The sequence below is a fragment of the Trichoplusia ni genome, chromosome 3 (genome assembly GCF_003590095.1).
Source record: "Trichoplusia ni isolate ovarian cell line Hi5 chromosome 3, tn1, whole genome shotgun sequence".
Classification (NCBI taxonomy): Eukaryota; Metazoa; Arthropoda; class Insecta; order Lepidoptera; family Noctuidae; genus Trichoplusia; species Trichoplusia ni.
This window is the reverse complement of record NC_039480.1, coordinates 4,800,836-4,819,964: the sequence shown is the minus strand read 5'-3', so window position 1 is coordinate 4,819,964 and position 19,129 is coordinate 4,800,836. Positions and strand designations below refer to the sequence as shown.

General features: G+C 36.8%; 2 protein-coding genes across 5 annotated transcripts; one reads left to right on the top strand and one right to left on the bottom strand.

The window, feature by feature from the left end:
* Positions 1-1,523: 1,523 nt before the first annotated feature.
* On the bottom strand, positions 1,524-11,261 carry LOC113508978 (zinc finger protein 41-like). The gene is made up of 12 exons (XM_026892202.1): positions 10,975-11,261; positions 10,238-10,360; positions 9,320-9,727; positions 8,240-8,409; positions 7,671-7,745; positions 6,097-6,234; positions 5,198-5,275; positions 4,550-4,726; positions 4,171-4,281; positions 3,322-3,433; positions 2,588-2,686; positions 1,524-1,805 (listed from the first exon to the last, which is right to left on the bottom strand). The coding sequence occupies exons 1-12, from the start codon at positions 11,089-11,091 to the stop codon at positions 1,653-1,655; spliced, it is 1,761 nt and encodes a 586-aa protein (XP_026748003.1). The 5' UTR covers positions 11,092-11,261; the 3' UTR covers positions 1,524-1,652.
* Positions 11,262-11,660: 399 nt separating this feature from the next.
* LOC113508983 (zinc finger protein OZF-like) lies at positions 11,661-18,950 on the top strand. 4 transcript variants are annotated; one of them, XM_026892208.1, is made up of 10 exons: positions 11,661-11,872; positions 13,116-13,223; positions 13,600-13,977; positions 14,296-14,384; positions 15,242-15,370; positions 16,097-16,204; positions 16,509-16,718; positions 17,205-17,316; positions 18,065-18,169; positions 18,569-18,950. In XM_026892208.1, exons 1-10 carry the CDS (start codon positions 11,711-11,713, stop codon positions 18,704-18,706), a joined length of 1,539 nt encoding a protein of 512 aa, XP_026748009.1. In that variant the 5' UTR covers positions 11,661-11,710; the 3' UTR covers positions 18,707-18,950. The 4 variants fall into 4 exon arrangements, with proteins under 4 accessions (XP_026748009.1, XP_026748011.1, XP_026748012.1 ...); XM_026892210.1 differs by lacking the exon at positions 15,242-15,370; XM_026892211.1 differs by lacking the exon at positions 16,509-16,718.
* Positions 18,951-19,129: the final 179 nt, after the last annotated feature.

Genomic DNA, 19,129 nt, shown 5'->3' with positions numbered 1-19,129 from the left:
GTAATTCAGGAATGCTTGTTGTGAGTCTGGGTGCCTAGAGCACGTGACTAGATTTTTTGAGTTACAATGCTTGTCCCGAGTCTGGGTGTCTTTGTGCATGTGACTTTATTTGTATTAGTAGCTGTATCCCGCGAGCCCGCCCGCTAGAAATCGAAAATGATCCCACTGTGTTGAAGTTTATTCTAAATCCGTTCAGTGGTTTTTGCGTGAAAAAGGAACAAACATCCATACATACAAACTTTCGCGTTTATAATATTAGTAGGATATACGACTCAGTTATCATTTTCTCTCAATATTGACATCAACAAGTGACGTTAAGGGTCTTCACGTTTGTAATTAAAATTAACCAATTAAATGCGGGTTCAAAATAAAACAAAAAATACATATCTCTCTTTTATTTTAGGTATCAAAATACATTATTTACACTATTGCATTGTATATACAAGTTGTACAAAAACTCAACAGATGTTTAGTTTTTTCTAGAATAGAATCTATATCTGGAAGAATATTGTTACAATTGGTGTTACATAATATAAGGTCCTTAATATTTTGTAGACGATGATAATATTGCTAAATATTTATTTATAGCTTTTCGCCCGCGTCGAGGTCGGTTATATCGCGTTTCCAAGAGAACTCTTCAAAAGTCCGGGATAAAAACTATACTATATTCTTTCTCAAGGTCAACTCTATCTCAGTACCAAATTTCATTAAAATGAGTTCAGTGGTTTAGACGTGTAAGCGTAACAGACAGTGTTACTTTCGCATTTATATTATTAGTAGGGATGTACACAAGCTACAAAGAATAAAACAAATATAAGAATGAAAATATAATAGGTACAAAGATACTGCTTATTTCTTAAGACATTTTTATCAGATTTGCGACAGGATATAAGAAAAAGGAAACATACACACAGTGTGTAAACAAATATAGGAGAACAGCAAATACAACGTTACGTCACGTTTTAATTTTTTTCACGATAATTTGATTATAAAGTACAAAAATTCATTACACACATTATATTACGTTAATTTTCAAACCAGGGACGCTATTAACACATAAAAATACAAATATATACATAAAAATACATTTTAAATTGAGCAAATTAAACAACGGTAGTCCCATATTATTTTTCTCTCTCTGCCATTGATTTTGCCGTAAAATAGTGTTCCGCCATGTCAGCTCATGATTAAGGACTCCGGTTGGGTCCGAAACTAGTCGGAAGATCCCGATAAATATGCGTGACTAAACAGAGAATGCCCTGGGATCAATTTACAATAGGGATGATGACAATTTTTTTTTGCAGTGTCCATCTTGTAGTTTTTTTGTATAATAATGGATACGTATTTTTTCATTTGTCCCGCAAAAATAAATTGACCGAATTACAGTGAATGAAACTTAAGCGTGACGTCACGATTGAGTATAAATTTTACCATATCGTTACGTCACAAGCCCCCTCTCCTAAACTTTAAAGCAGTTAATCTTTGTCAATTCTAAAAAATACGTGTCTCATACTTTTTAATTATCTAACTGAGGGAATAATGAGATTTTTTCTTTTTATACCCAGTCATCATCCCTATTGTCATGATGATGACCCTATAACGGCGGTATTACGACTAGGCTTACTCAGGTTCTTTCTGTCTGTCCTATACTCTCATTCAGTAGCAGGAGGTACATTTGGGTGAAGTTTCTTGCAGTGTCTCGATAAACACGACAACCAGCTGAAGCGAGCGCCGCATGTACCGCACTTGTAAGCTGACGAGCCGCTGTGGAGTGCTTGCATGTGACAGCGGAGTTTCGCTTGGTTCTATAAAATAACAGTTAATTAATAGATTAAACAACTGGGCCCCGATTCTGCTATTTACAAAGGCCGATAAATGAATGGCTGTTATTCCTACATCTTTGACAGTCGTTACAGGTACGTTACTGGTTGTCAGACTTAGTAAGTCTGACAACCAGTCTTACTAAGGGGTGTCGTGTTGCCCAGGTAACTGTGTTGAGGAGGTTAGATAGGCAGTCGCTCCTTGTAAAACACTTGTACTTAGCTGAATCCGGTTAGACTGGAAGCCGACCCTAAGATAGTTGGGATAAGGCTGAATGGCAATTATTATAATGACTCTTTTTGTAACCTCTTAAGCATCTTTCCTACTAATAGTAATAATTGGAAATTCAGACCTTGAGCGTTTTGTCCCGTATTGAATTTCCAATTATTGTGTAGAAAAAATGCTTAAGAAGTTACAAAAAGCGTCATTTTAAGCTAATTTTCATTCATTCATCGGCCATTGTAAATAGCGAAATTGGGGCCCAGATAAGATAGGTATAATGAAAGTGGGATACCCTTAGATAAGTATAAGAATAGTCGTCTTTATAAAAAGAAGAAAAGTTCAATACATTTGAGCGATTTCTATAATGTAAATGATTTTGTGTTTGGCTAGAGGGGGGGAAAATGCAAAACAAACGTTATTTTAATGACGTTATTTGAATGTGAATCCAGTTAGATCGGAGGCCGACCCCAACATAGTTGGGAACAGGCTAGGACGATGATGATGATATACATATTAAGTTAATTAGTGTTGTATAAGTACTTACGGGAAAAGGTTTACCGCAGTGATCGCACAAATGTTCGGCGTTGTCCTTCTTGTGAACAACCTGCTTATGTAGGTATAACGAGGTGTGGCTTTTGAATACCTGGAGATAAAATTTAACTTAATTGGTGGTTGAAATAAGGTGGCACAAGATGTACTTATAATTTTTATTGTTATTTGTGTAATTTCATAAGTAAATACGTAATAATATTTTTAATATTGAATTTAGTGCGTCTGTTAAACAATTATAGTTGTAACTGCTGAACAATTTTTGTTAATTGGATAGCTTTTACGTTTTAGAATAATAGTTATTATATTCATACAGGATGTCCGCAGAAGTCATGTTGAGACTATTTCGTAGTTTTAAATCGAAAACGTTTAAAATATCGACAATAAATTTTCCCACGTTTTTTTTTATACACTCACTTTCTTGTTTGTTTGTTTGTTTGTCGTTCCGGTTGGATTTTTGCAACTCAATTTTGAGCCTCTTCCCGATATGATGATAGACGATATACCGACAATGCAATGTACAGCTATAAAAACGGCTGGACCGATTTTGATAAAAAAATTATGGAGTTACATTTAAAAACGTGGGATTTAAGATCTTTTTAATCTATTTTTGAATATAAGTACATTTTTTGCACGGCATCAATTGACTCAATACTAACATGTCATGTTGTTAGATTATGGTAAATAAATAAAAGTTAACGCATAACACTTTTAAGGTTAAAGACTCACCTTTTGACATACAGAACAGGTATGGACGTAGTTCTTCAAATGTTCCCAATCGACGTGGTCTTTTAAACGAGTCTTATTCGCGAAACGTTTGCCACAATCACTGCACATGTATCTGGAACAAATATTATGGGATTTTAAGGATATTTTAATCCTTGTATCGCGGGGGTTTCACAAACATTCAAGTCACATGCACAAAGACGCCCAGACTTGGGACAAGCATTCGTGGATCACACAAATGTTTGTCCTACGCGAGGATCGAGACAACACGTCGCGCTCAGTGGGTTTGGCGTGGTGACCTCAACCACTCGGCTATCCGTGCAGTCGATTACATGCATATAATCGCAATCGCACCCTCATTTTCCTCACGTTTTTATACATTCGACTGGCCTGTTGGTCTAGTGGTGAGTGACCCTGACTGCTATACCGGAGGTCGTGGGTTCGATTACCGCCCAGAACAAATGTTTGTGTGATGAGCACGATCATTTGTTCTGTGTCTGGGTGTAATTTATCTATATGTATGTATTTAGAAATATATAAGTTAGTTTATCAGTTGTCTGGTTACCATAACACAAGCTCTGCTTAGCTTGGGATCAGATAACCGTGTGTGAGTTGTCCCAGGATATATTATTATATTATTCACTTTCGTTCCGGTTGGATTTTTGTAACTCAATTTTGGGGCACTTCCCGATAAGCTAGCAGGCTGAAATTTTCAGGGTAGCTTCAAACCCGATGCAATTTACAACTATAAAAACTGCTGGACCGATTTTGACTAAATTTGAATGGAGTGACATTTAAAAAAGTGGTTGTTTAGAGTTTTTTTGTTATTTCCTATTCGGTTACTAGACTCACTTGAAATCGTTCTCGCTGACGTGTTTCCTGCTGATCTTCATGTGTTGCTTGTAAGTCGCGATGGATGAGAACGTTCGATTGCATGGCTCACATACCAACTCGCCGTTCGCTCTGGGGAATAGAAAATATTATGTTTTTAGAAGTAATAATAAAACACAGCTACATCAAGGTGTATTTTAAACCGAAATATAAAAGGAGGATCAATTCCGATATTTTTTCATTTAATTAAAAAACAAATTACTTAGAATAATACGAATAGAACCAATTTAATAAAATTTCCATTAATTCATCAACCATTGTAAATAGCAGAATCGGGGCCCTGGATTAATATAAAGGAGATATTAGTAAGGAAATACGAGTATATCTGTAATTATCTCACCTGGCCACGTGGCTGTTCAGATGCCGCAGCAGGTTGCCCCTCCACTGGAACTTCTTGTCGCACTGCGGGCAGGGGAACTTCTCCTTGGCGCTGTTCACTGAACATTTGATCTGTTCTATTCGTTGCTGATGCTTTTCTGGTGTGGAAGCGTCTTCTGGGAGAGATTCTGTTAATTTCCTGTTGAGGAAAAAATGGAAAAAGTTATCATTTGGATTTTCACAAATATTTTCAAAATCAAAACTCATTTTTTCAAATTAGGCTACTAAGTAGCTCTTTTTGAAGGTCAGCACCATTTACATTGGACAGCACCCAGTTTCGCCCACCCTTCACCGCTTCCCAAGTGCTTTTGCTGTGAGAGAGGAAACAGAGCAACAAACTCTCCAGCAGCACGCTGTCATTCCGTTCACAAAGAATATTATAATTGTAATTGTATTCAAGTCATAAGACACCCAGACTCAGAACAAGCATTCGTGGATCACACAAACGCTTGTCCTACGCGCTGATTGAATTAAGACGTCGCGCTCAGTGGGTTTGGCGTGGTGACCTCAACCACTCGGCTATCCGTGTAGTCAAAAATGAAATTATTATTGAACTTCCATTAAATTTTGCAAATTAAAATTAAATGTATTATATTACCTTTTAACTTACCTTAATTTTAATTGTATTTGGTGTTTCGAACTTGTTTTCACATGTTTCTGTAAATTCGATGTATTTGTAAATGATAACCTGAAAAAACAGAATTTTTTATTTTGTTATCCACACAAAACGGTAAAAAAAGGAAAGACTTTAGAAATCTCTCCCAGCTGACCCGCGATACGAGAAATGGTTTATATTGGCAGTCAATACTTTGCGTGCAACTTTAATATAGTAAAAATAACAATTTTATATGTTTTTTAAATTGTATGGACTATAAAAGAGACCGCGACCCCTGAGCTTGTTTCGACATTTCTTCTCAGGGTAGTTAAAAAGGAAATGTCGACTCCAACGTTCTCAAATAAGACATGAAAAAGTTATGATATCGCTCCTGATAGCGATCCTGTTTGCAAAATAAACATAATATACCATTTCATTTCATTTTATTCATGATTAAATGATGCAACGGTTTACTCACGCGTATTGATCGGGATTAATCATGAGCTGATCCCGCCGCGTCAGCTCATGATTAAGGACTCCGGTTGGGTCCGAAACTAGTCGGGCTACCCCGATAAATACGCGTGAGTAAAGCGTTGTATCACTTAATAAAGAATCATCCTCACGATAGTTACTATCAAAACATTTCATTTTATTAATAACCAGCAGTTGCCCGCGACTTCGTCCGCGTGTTTAGAAGATATAAGTTATGAGTTTGGGTTACAATATCGCAATTTTCTTACGGAACCCACAATATTTTTGAAATAAATTATAGCCTATGTTCAGCAGGGATAAGGTAGCTTCTCAACAGAAATAATTTTTCAATTCGGTCCAGTACTTTCGAAGGCTATTCGTGTCAAACAAACAAATCTTTCCTCTTTATAACATTAGTATAGATAATAATTATAGATATTTACCTGCAAGGCTCACAATATGGTTTCCTCTTCTGCCCAGTCTCTATCCTGTGTGTTTCCACATGTTTTCGTAACGAAGCCTTCCAACGGAAACTCTTATCACAAAACTCACACGCGAAAGTCGCTAACGGTTGTTTTGTACTGAAACATGTATCAATCAATTGGTAAAGGTATCAATCAGTCGTTAAATGAATCAATCATTTGACAAATTATGTATTCTTTTTAACCGACTTCAAAAAAAGGAGGAGGTTCTCAATTCGACTGTATTTTTTTTTTTTTATGTTTGTTACCTCGTAACTTGCGATTGGGTGAACCGATTTTCATGATTTTTTTTTTATTTGAAAGCTTGTGCTTCCCGTGTGGTCCCATTATCACCATTTCAATATCTGATGATGGGATCTTGTAGAAATCGGGGGAACTCTTCAATAAATAACAGCAGATTAACCGCAATTGTTGCTATAGCATATCTAAGCATTGTTTACGCCATCACACAACATATTATCACGCCTGTACTTACTACAAAGGTTATAAAAACTATTTCGAAAAAAAATAATGTTCAAGGTCACTTACAAAGTTTTACAAAAAACGCAATACTGAAACTAAAATAAACATAATTAGATGTTTGTTCTGATGAGATATTCGGTTATTCAAAATGGCCTCGATAATTAACATCACTCTCAAATGGTAACAGACTGGGTGGAGGCTTTCGAACAAATATCACTGGGAATTCTGGGCAGTTTCACGGGGGCAAAGAACTCATTTGGGCAGCGCGTTTAGTAGGCCTACCCATACTAAAAATCACTAACTTTCCACTAAAAAGTGAAAAATAAAATTAATTTTGGAAAAAAATAAAAACCGACTTCAAGACTACACTAACAATATAAACAATTGAACTAAAAAGTATAAAATAATATTTTAATTACAAGCCAAAGAACACTAAAGGAAAATCAACGAAATTATTGATACTTATGCATACTATTTACATTTTAAAATCAGTTATTTTTGGAGTCGGTGCCAGCCAAAAAAAAAACAATATATTAATGACACAAAAATAAATTACATAAATAATTGAAAAACAACCGATAATTGAAAAGAAGACAATAAAATAATTTATCTATTAATAACACAAAAAAGAAACATAAACTAATACATAAAAACATAAAACACAACCATCAGCGTCTTCTGCCCTCACGCGTCTGCCCGCATTTGGCACCGACCTCAAAAATAACTGATTTTAAAATGTAAATAGTATGCATAAGTATCAATAATTTCGTTGATTTTCCTTTAGTGTTCTTTGGCTTGTAATTAAAATATTATTTTATACTTTTTAGTTCAATTGTTTATATTGTTAGTGTAGTCTTGAAGCCGGTTATTTATTTTTTTCCAAAATTAATTTTTAGTCAGGTATGAATGAATCAATCTTAAAGATTATCCAATGGAATAGAATACTGAATGTGGATCACACAAATGCTTGCCGTACGCGGGGGTCGAACTAACACGTCACGCTCAGTGGTCATCCGTGCAGCCATTGCAGCCAAATAATTGATAATTTAAAGCAAGGCTGACGTTATTCATACCTATTCTGCTCTGATCCTTCTTCATCATTAACACCGTTCTGTTGGTTATTCTGAACATCAATTTCTATTGAAGGTCTGTGGACAAAAGAGAGAATTAACTGACATGAAAAATCTTCTGATTTACTTGTGCAATATGTCACCAGAGACTAAGGCATAATACATTCGTCAAACACTGGATGTGAAGCATAATAATTAATTTATAGGTCACAGGTGACCGACGCACACAATTTGTAGGTCACCGATGACCGAAGCACAATTTTTATCTACAACTAGTTTTTGCCTGCGAGCCTGCCGCTACAAATCGAACATCATCTCACAGGAACACAAAATCGTAATAAAAACTATCCTACATTATAATCCAGCTTATAAACTATCTATGTCGCAAGTTTCATCTAAATCTGTTCAGTGGTTTTGGCTTGAAAGGGGTACAAACATCCATACATTTTTTTTCTCTCGACCACTGTGTCCCACTGCTGGGCAAAGGCCTCCCCCAAATTCTTCAACGCCTGCGCGGTAAGCGTTACATAAAAACTTTTATAATATAAATAGGATTCAATATAATATCTTACCCATGGAAGTGCGCCGTCTCATAATGCCTCATGACTGCTCTCTTGCTTGTGTGTCTGTCTGAACATATCGCACACTGATACCTCCGTCTGTGCTTGTTTGTATGATAGTTGTATGATACCTCTGAGGCGAAGGAACACTCGCATACACTGCATTTTAAGTTTGAGGCATTCTGAAACAAATGTAGTAACTTAGGTGAAATATTGCTAACGGCTTTTAGCCCAGTGATCGACATACACGGACCGCTCTCGCAGTCAGAGTCAACAGCTTGTAGCTGCCATTTATAATGCCACTAGCTGTTGCCCGCGACTTCGTCCCCGTGGGTAGAAGATATAAGTTATGATTTATATCTGTCCTGATTTTTTCACATTTTCCATTGTATCTTCGCTTCTATTAGTCGCAGCGTGATAGTTTATAGCCTAAAGCCTTCCTCGATGAATGGTCTATTCAACACAAAAATAATTTTTCAATTTGGACCAGTAGTTCCTCAGATTAGCGCGTTCAAACAAACAAACAAACTCTTCAGCTTTATATATTAGTATAGATTTATACGCGCCCGAAGCAGTTGCAACTGCTTGAGCTGTTCGTGTATTGCGAATGACTATATTGTATTGAAACTGCAGATGACGCAACGGCGACCGCTTAAAGATGCTGGCACTGTCTGCTTGAAGCAGTCCGTGTATGGCGGCTCTTAGATCAAGTATTGCTAGCTGCTTGAGAGATGGATATCGCTTCAAAATCATTACTTGTCTTTAACGTAGTCGGGTAATAGTCTATGTTAAATAAAGGTCTCAACTACCTCCATACCAAATGTCATCGAAATAGGTTTCAACTTTTGCATGTGAAGACAAACAAACAAACGCACATACTTTCGTATTAATATTAGTGTGAATAAGACAGTTCAATTCCGAAATCGCTTGAAAGTAACGCGTGTGATCCACGAATGCTTGTCCTGAGTCTGGGTGTCTTTGTGCACGTGACTTGTATGTTTGTGATACTCAACGCGACACAAGGATAACTACTTAATGGTAGGTCATTATTTTTCTAAATTATCTAGAAGATCTATTATAAATGTATCTCACCAACTCATGCTTCAAGTTTATATGATCTTTCAAATCCTCCGCATTTGGGAAAGACACAATACACCTCTCACATTTAAACATAGCGTTCACATATTCTTCTTTAAGCATAGCAATTCTTCTCTCCTCTTCCAAATCTTCTCTACTCAAGTCTACTTCTTTGTAAACCTCTGCTTCCTTTCTTTTCCGCTTTCTCCTTTTAACTTTGATCTTCTTTTGGACTTTTTCGTCTTCTGAATCGAATGTATGATCATATTCTTCTTTGACAGGTACTTCTGGAGTTTTGTATTCTTCTTCTTGCTTTATAATTTGGAATATAGACTCTTCTGTGTCTTCTGCTTGTGTTATATTGATTGTGTGTAGTTTGTGGGTAGTTAAAGAAGATTTTGCTTGTAATTTTATTTTTTGGTTCTGTAACAAAATGATCAATAGATATAATTAAAAGATTTATTTGTATTTTAGTTTATACCTAAATGATACAATGGTTTCTCCGGCAGCGGGGTCACGAGTTGAAATGGCGCCGCCGTGTCAGCTCATGATTAAGGACTTTGGTTGGGTCCGACACTAGTCAGGCAAACCCGATAAATACGCGTGAGGAAACTGTTGCATCATTTAAATATGAATTGCTATCATGAGTTACTATAAAAATAGTGAACTAATCTAGTTGTTTTCTTACGGGGGTTTATTAACATTTACAACACATGCACAAGAAACTCAGAATTGGAGCAAGTATTATGGATCACACAAATGATTGTCCTGAGCAGAGATCCAACCCACAACAACTTTTGTACAGTAGTTATTGACATGGTAACCAAACAGCCATGTGCTATCCAACATGAGCATAACTTTGTACAATCATCTTCAACATCAACTGTATTTAAAACTAGCATTTGACAAAAGATAAGGTCATTTTGATAATACCTTTTTTATATATTCCTTGAATATAGTGTATGAATCTTTAACTTTCAGCTTGAACTTCGTAAAGCGATGGATTTGCGCCGCACACTCCCAACACAAAGATACTGGGGGCTCTGCTTGTGATACCTGTCATAAAAAAAACATGGTATATTAATATCCATAATTACAATTAACCTTGGACTGTCCATGTTTGTTCTTTTATAGAACAGGAGTGGATGGGCCCTGGTAGATATCATCACATTTTAGATTAAAGTTGTCAACAAGGCCTCTGCGTGTTGGACCTGTGTGTATGCCTTTGAAAATGAATGGATTTCTTCCTAGATTTCTAGATTTCTTCCTTCCTTTCTTGAAGAACTACAGTAAATATGTCATATTTTCTTTTATTTAATGAAAAAGCAATATTTCAAGGAAATAGATGAGTAATCACTATTTAAATCCATTCTAAACAAACTATTCGAAGTCAACAATACTTGAACAAGCATTTTTAAAATTGGTTAGAATAATTTGTAAATTAAATACCCAAAGAGTTATAACTTTGATAACTGTACTAATAGTTACAACTATTATATTAATAATATTACAAATACAATACTCGTTATATAGAATTAAACAAATAATTAATGATTGCAAAAACAATACAGTTTTGAAGAGTTGAAAAACCAGTACGCCTTAATTTACGCCTTGTATACATAATACAGTATAGGAAGATCTAATTTAAGTTATCAAAGATAAATATTTACCGATATTTCATTAATAATTTGCAAAAAAGATTGCTTGGTCCAAAATTCGACAATTTTTATCATTTTCCTGCCGGAACTCAAACACCCACAGCATAAATTTATATCTTCGGTATTCATAGTTAATATGCCACGAAATGTCAGTTGTTTTAACTAAGCTTTAATTCAGTATTTGTAAATAAATAAACATAAATACATTGCGTAAAAAGAACGCTATTCCACAAATCGGCCATTACCGAACAAATGTCAAATGCGTTTTATTGTTTGTTTATCCCACAAGCGACACTTTATTTTTGAAGAAGTAAAAATAAAAATAAAGAATTAATATAAACTAAAATGCTTAGTTTTTTTTTCTATTTTGTCTATTTACTTTTGTTGAGTTTTTTTGAATTGAACTTGAATTAATTCATATTTAATTTTTCACCGTGAGAAAACGAAACGTTTTTATCAATACGGTTCTTTTCACGCACGTTATGTATTTTTGAAATGATTTGTTTCATCTTAAAATATGTTTACAGACATAACATAAATTATTTTTTGAAGTTTTATAAACTAAACCTTAACTTTTAATTCTTTGCAAGTATCGAAACAAATATATTTATTGAATAAAAAGTAACATATATTGCCAAATGTGTTTACAAAATTACTTAGACAGAAACGTTATTATTGTTTCTACTATGCCATGGCTATCATGAATTGGTCTCGGAAATTGTAATTCGTAAATAACAATTTATTAAAAATGGCTTCTATATTACATATTGATGTGCTTGAATATAATCCTGAAGAAAATATTAGTTATTTGAGTAAATCTTGTATCTGTTGTACTTCGCAAAATGGAGTTTTTATAGACTTAAAAACATGTAAACATACATCGTTTTTTGATAATTACATGAAATTTAAGGTAAGTTATGTTATAGTTTGTGCATTTTAGGGGTTTTTAAACATATTAATATTGGAATTTGACTCGTAGGAGGGCGCGTAAATAGAAAATGGGTGACTATACTAATGCTGTTTTGTATTGGCATCGAAATCCAAAATTGTATTTATTCTAGTTTATTTTTAGCACTTCAAAAGTAATCTTAAAGATATGTTATTTTTAAGCGGTGTTTATTTTAATTACCCATTATTTTGGTCTCTTTGAGGATGACAAAAAAAAATGTCGTAAAAAAGCTTGTTTTCGCGGCAACCAAATGAATTAAAATTTCACAGTTAACTTGATGTCGGCTACCGCTAAAATTATGAAAATCCTCCCTTAAATCCAGCCGCAATCATAACTAAAACGTGACATATCCACAATTGCATTACATTCTTTGTAATGCAATTGTGGAAATTTGTGGAAAGTGGAAATGAAATATTTATTTTGGTTGACGCGATCAAAAATGCGACTTCAAACCAGTCGTAGGATTTTGATAGTAACTATCGTGAGAATGATTCATTATTAAATGATGTAACGGTTTACTCACGCGTATTTATCGGGGTAGCCCGACTAGTTTCGGACCCAACCGGAGTCTTTAATCATGAGCAGACGCGGCGGGCGAGCGACTCGTAGGATTTGTTGCCAACTGTATCTGCTACTGTATTTCGATATTTCTTTTCGAAGGAGTTCAATTACGTACACCGTGACACGAGAATTATATTTTATACTAGTTGTTTCCCGCGGTTTCACCCGTGTAGTACCCGATCTCGTGGTTATTTTACAGTATTTTTTTGACTACCGCAATTTTTCCATATTTTCTCACCTTTTTCTTCCCTGGACTTTTATGAATATTTCAAGACTAAAATAAGCCAAATCGGTTCAGCCGTTCTCGAGTTTTAGCGAGACTTACGAGATTACGTGTACACTTGTATGTATTATAATATATTATGACGTTTGATTTGTACACTGCCTTAGAATAAGTATTGTGGCCAGTAAGATTATGCGCAACTAAGGCCCCGGTAAAAAAGCTAAACGAAGCAACCTGCCTGGGCTTTAGTCAGTAGGTAATAGTCTGACACTATCTTCCGCTCAACTCAAAGTGGGAGGAGTCATTTGATAATTTCCAACCCGAAAAAAGCGTATAAATAGTTAATTTGGCCGATTTTTGTTTAACGCCCGAAATTTTTGTGTCTCCATCTTAGATTTATTTATTGCTTTTTATTTTCAGCTCCCTATAAATAACGTGAACATTTGTAATATATGTCACAGCATGCTGAAGAAGTTCGAATTGTTTAAGCAGCAGGTTGAGGAAAGTGTTGCTTTACTTCTCGATCAGGTAATAGAAATGGATGGGTGAGCAATGACGTTACAACGGTGAAGAAGGTGAACTATACATTGACGACCTCCGTGGTCGAGTGGCGTACGCACCGGTTTCAAGGTGTCGCTAGCTCTGAGGTCCCGCGTTCGATCCCCGGTGGTCTGGTGTTTGGGTTCAGAACAATGTATGTGATGTATGTGAACATCACATACATAGTTCTGAACCCAAAGTAAGTCGCTAAAGCACTTGTGTTATGGAATTCAGATACAACGAAGGTACCACAAACACCCAGACCCGAGACAATGTAGAAATGTGAATCTTTATATTGATCCGACAGGGGATCGAACCCGGGACAACATTAAATAAATATTCTATTCTATTGCTCTTTCCTCAGACGCCAATCTTAAAAATAACCAAACTCCACAACTTTCAAACTTGCCTCGAAATTGACGGCAAAACGCAACCAGACGAGCAACAGATAAAAACAGAACAAATAGACACAGACCTAGATCTTAGCATGGATATAAAAGTCGAACACGACTCGTCTGACTTCGAAGAAGAAGCGACTTTGAAAAAAAAGTCGGCTGTCGAAGAAAAATATGAAGGGAAGATTAAAGTTGTTATTTTAAGTACTGAAGAAGTTATTGAAGAGAGAGAGGCTATGGCTAAAAAAGAGAATTATTTAAAGTTGCCTTTTAAATGTGAAGATTGTATTGTGGGCTTTGATCATGAGAACACCTTGAAGAATCACATTGAGAATAGGCATAAGAAGGTAAGAAAAAGGAAACTAGTAGATTTAAAAAATCGAAAACCCCACGCTTTTAATGTCACTCCATTCATTTTTTTTAATTGTAATACATTGTCATCGGGTTTGAAGCTACCCTGAAAATTTCAGCCTGCTAGCTTATCGGGAAGTGACTCAAAATTGGTTTGCAAAAATTCAGCCTAATAAAATACATTTAGACAATCTGGTTTATTATATACGAGATTGACATTCAAAAACGTGGGACTTCTTTTTTAATCTATTAATTTTAACGAAGACTACTAAATAATTGTTGATATTAAAGTATTTATTTTCCTTTCGTTACAGAAAAAGAACAGTTTCCAATGTGATATATGCAAAACGGTTTTGGGTTCCAAACATTCTTTTAACGATCACATCAACAGGCATGGACGAAGGTAATTTATAATACAGTAGCTGTTGCCCGCGACTTCGTCCGCGTGGTTAGAAGATATTAGTTAGGAATTTTTGAACAGAAGCCCTCGAAGATGAATAATTTTCCGTTTTTTCCACATTTTCCATTGTACCTTCGCTCTTATTAGTCACAGCGTGATGGTATATAGCCTTAAACCTTCCTCGATGAATGGTCTATTCAACACAGAAAGATTGTTTTGGTTTCAATTTGAGCCAGAAGTTCCTGAGATTAGCGCGTTCAAACAAACAAACCCTTCAGCTTTATAGATTAGTATAGATTTTAATAACATTTTCTTACATCTTTGACAGTCGTTACACGTAGGCAGAAGCTTGAAAGTCTGACAGCCAGTCTAACCATGGGGTGTCGTGTTGCCCAGGTAACTGGGTTGAGGAGGTCAGATAGGCAGTCGCTCCTTGTAAAACACTGGTACTTACATTCTGTTAAAAAGTAGCCTATGTCCTTTCTCAGGCTCTAAACAACCTATGTACCAATCGGTTAGTAGTTTTAGCGCGGAAGCCAGACAGACAGACAGACAGAGATACTTTCGCATTTATGTAGAATATTATATTTGTGTCTATTTATGAGGTAATAGCTTTACGCCCGCGGCTTCGCCCGCGTCGATGTCGGTTACATCGCGTTTCCAAGAGAACTCTTCAAAAGTCCCGGACAAAAACTATCCATGTATCAAGTATCTATGTTCTTTCTCTAGGTCAACTCTATGTCTGTACCAAATTTTATTAAAATCAGTTCAGTGGTATAGACGTGGAAGCGTAACAGACAGGCAGACAGAGTTACTTTCGCATGTAGAAATACACATACAAGTTATACATTTTCGTTCAGACTTGAGTGCGCTATCTGTGGACGACGCTACAACCACATCCAGTCCGCTCTACAACACTACAATGTGAAGCACGCAGAGGGGAGCCCGGCGCGCGTCTATACTTGTAAACTGTGCGGGTTTACTACTCCGTGAGTTTATATTGTAAACTACTAAACCCGATGTGACTGTACGGATAGCCAAGTGGTTGAGGTCACCACGCCAAAACCACGGGGTATTCTGCTGTTTACAATGGCCGATGAATGAATGGCAATTGGATTCAATTTGAAATTATTCCTTTTCTCCTAAGCATTTTGCCAATACAATGATTGGACCTTCAGTGTACCGTCCCGTACTGAATTCACAAGTTGACGACCTCCGTGGTCAAGTGGCGTATGAACCGGTTTCAAGGTGTCGCTAGCTCTGAGGTCCTGGGTTCGATCCCCGGTCGGGTCAATGTAAAAATTCACATTTCTACATTGTCTCGGGTCTGGGTGTTTGTGGTAGCTTCGTTGTATCTGCAATCCATAACACAAGTGCTTCAGCAACTTACTTTGGGTTCAGAACAATGTGTGTGATGTTGTCCGGATTTATCTATATATATTATATAATTATTGTATAGGAGAAATGCTTAAGAAAATACGAAAAGTGTCATTTTAAGCCAAATTTCATTCATTCGTCGACCATTGTAAGTAGCAGAATCGGGGCCCTGAGCGCGAGGGGTCGCCGTTTCAGTCCCCGCGTAGGACAAGCATTTGTGTGATCCACGAATGCTTGTCCTGAGTCTGAGTGTAATTGGTAATTTGTATGTTTGTAAACACACGACACAAGGATTAAATTCCTTACTGCTTTTTTTTTATAAATGAAATAAATTTCAGCTCAAACCGCACATATCGTTATCACTTGGACAAACATAAGAGCAAGCAGGAGTGTAAGATATGTGGCAGCACGTTTGTCAGTAGCAGCGGGCTGAAGGTGCACATGCAGTGAGTATAGCTATCATGATATCTGTGACTTTATACTACGCTAGCTGTTGCCCGCGACTTCGTCCGCGTGGTTAGAAGATATAAGTTATGATCTATACCTGCCCTGTTTTTTTCCACATTTTCCATTGTATCTTCGCTCCTATTTGTCGCAGCGTGATGGTATATAGCCTTAAACTTTCCTCGATTAATGGTCTATTCAACACAAAAAATTCAATTTGAACCAGTAGTTCCTGAGATTAGCACGTTCAAACAAACAAACAAACTCTTCAGCTTTATATATTAGTATAGATATAATTTTCTCCAGCACGGTCCACAACCAGTCTCCCCGTATATACTCATGCGACCGTTGCAACAAGTCGTACCGCGTGCGCTCGTACTTGGCCGCACACATGCGCGCCGCTCACTCACACTCGCGCGCGTTCTGCGTCGTGTGCAAGACTCACTACAAGACGCCGCAGGGCCTCGCTCACCATGTGGCCACGCACTCCGCACACGTCGGGGAGAATGGTAAGAGGTAAGGATATACAGAATTAAGCAAACCTTGCTTTTAAAACAAACTTCCTGGGCCCCAATAGGGATGATGACTGGGTACAAAAAGAAAAAATCTCATTAGTCCCTCAGTTAGATAATTGAAAAGTATGAGACACGTATTTTTTCCTTTTTCAGAAAAACTAGAATTGACAAATATTAACTGCTTTAAAGTTTAGGAGAGGGGGCTTGTGACGTAACGATATGGTAAAATTTATACTCAATCGTGACGTCACGCGTAAGTTTCATTCACTGTAATTTGGTCAATTTATGTTTGCGGGACAAATTAAAAAATACGTATCCATTATTATACAAAAAACTACAAGACGGACACTGCAAAAAAAATTGTCATCATCCCTATTCTGCTATTTACAATGGACGATAAATGAATTAAATTTGGCTTAAAATTACAAACTTTCACATTTATAATATTAGTAGGTATTTTGTGTCCTAACTTTATATATTTTTATAGGTTCATCTGCGACGAATGCGGAGCTAAATTCGGGAAGAAATATGATTTACAAATACACATCAATTGGGAACATTTAAAGATTATTAAACACCGCTGTAATAAGTGTTCTAAGGTTTGTCATACAAATGAAATATTAGGAAGATAAATTATTATTATTTTGATACGTAAAAGCACTGCGAATCGGATCATCATCATCATCCTAGCCTTTTCACAACTATGTTGGGGTCGGCTTCCAGTCTAACCGCATGCAGGTAAGTACCAGTGTATTAGCAGTATTAGGTACAAGGAGCGACTGCCTATCTGACCTCCTCAACCCAGCTACCTGGGCAACACGATACCTCTTAGTTAGACTGGTTGTCAGACTTTCAAGCTTCTGACTACCCGTAACGACTGCCAAAGATGTAGGAATTACAGCCGGGACCCACAATTTAACGTGCCTTTCGAAACACGGAGGAACTCGTTATGACAAAGATGGTCACCTATCCACGGACCGACTTAGCTTAACCTGTGATCGATCCACTTATGCATTTATAGCTTTTGACTCTGATCTATTCTTTGATATATTCTTTATTCTTTAACTGCACGGATAGCAGAGTGGTTGAGGTCACCAAGCTAAGCCCACTGAGCGACGTGTGGTCTCGATCCCCGCATAGGACAAGCATTTGTGTGATCCACGAATGCTTGTTCTGAGTCTAGGTGTCTTTGTGCAAGTGACTTGAATGTTTGTGAAACCCCGCGACACAAGGATAAAATTCCTTTGTTTTTTTTTGCAAATAATGCCATGTAAAACTTCAAACAGGATTTGAACCTGAGACTCTCGGCTGTACTCATCAGTCGCTTTATTTTACTCTCTTTTTCAGGTTTTCAAGAGCAACTCTGCTTTAACTCGCCACGTCAACTTTGTACATTTTAAGAAGAGGCCTCCGCGCAACAAGATATGTGACTACTGCGGCCGGGCGTTTACTGTAAGTAGATATTATGTAACTCCAGCCTGTAACTGTCCCACTGCAGGCCTCTCATACAGAGAACGAGCATTGATCACCACGCTTGTGTGCTGCCCCACGGTGGGCGCCATTAACGAAGCTAAATTGTTGGTCCCACGATGGGGCGCCAATACCGAAGCTGTTATTCCCACGTTTTTATCACTTTTCTTGTTTTGTTTGTCGTTCCGATTAGATTTTTGTAAGTCAATGTTGGGGCACTTCCCGATAAGCTAGCAGGCTGGAATTTTCAGGGTAGGTTCAAACCCTATGACAATGCGATTTACAACTATAAAAACCGACCGATTGTGATAAAATTTTAATGGAGTAAGAAATATAAACGTGGGTTTTTTTCTTTTAATTATATAATAGACTTTGTTTCAGACCCAGACCATGCTGAAGTTTCACATTCGCACTCACACAGGGGAGCGCCCTCTACAATGTTCGCACTGTTCGGCTACCTTCGCGCACTCTGCCGCCCTCTATACGCACAACAAGCTGTTGCATCCCGCTAATAAATAATACCGTAAAACGGAACGGATTGAATTTAAAATAGTATTTTTTTGTGGGTAGCATGAATATTTTCATCATTCTCCTGCCCCTTATCCCAATAATTATTTGTGGTCGTCACAACATGTCTTCTCCTTCCATAGGAGGATTCTTTCTATTGGACGTCATCTCACGAGAAACACTCTGTGCAGCCATATCGTCTCACACAATCCATCCATCGTTTCCTTGGTCGTCCTCTTCCCCTATATCCATCCACATCCATATTCAACACCTTCCTCACCACATGACACCACATGGTTGCATAAATATTTTCTTCTATAAAAATGCCTCAACACAATTACTTAATGAAATATTTGCGAATTTCCGTATAATCTTTATATTTTGTCTTGTTAAACGTCCAAGTTTTAATATAAACTCGTGTGTAAAAACTCGTAA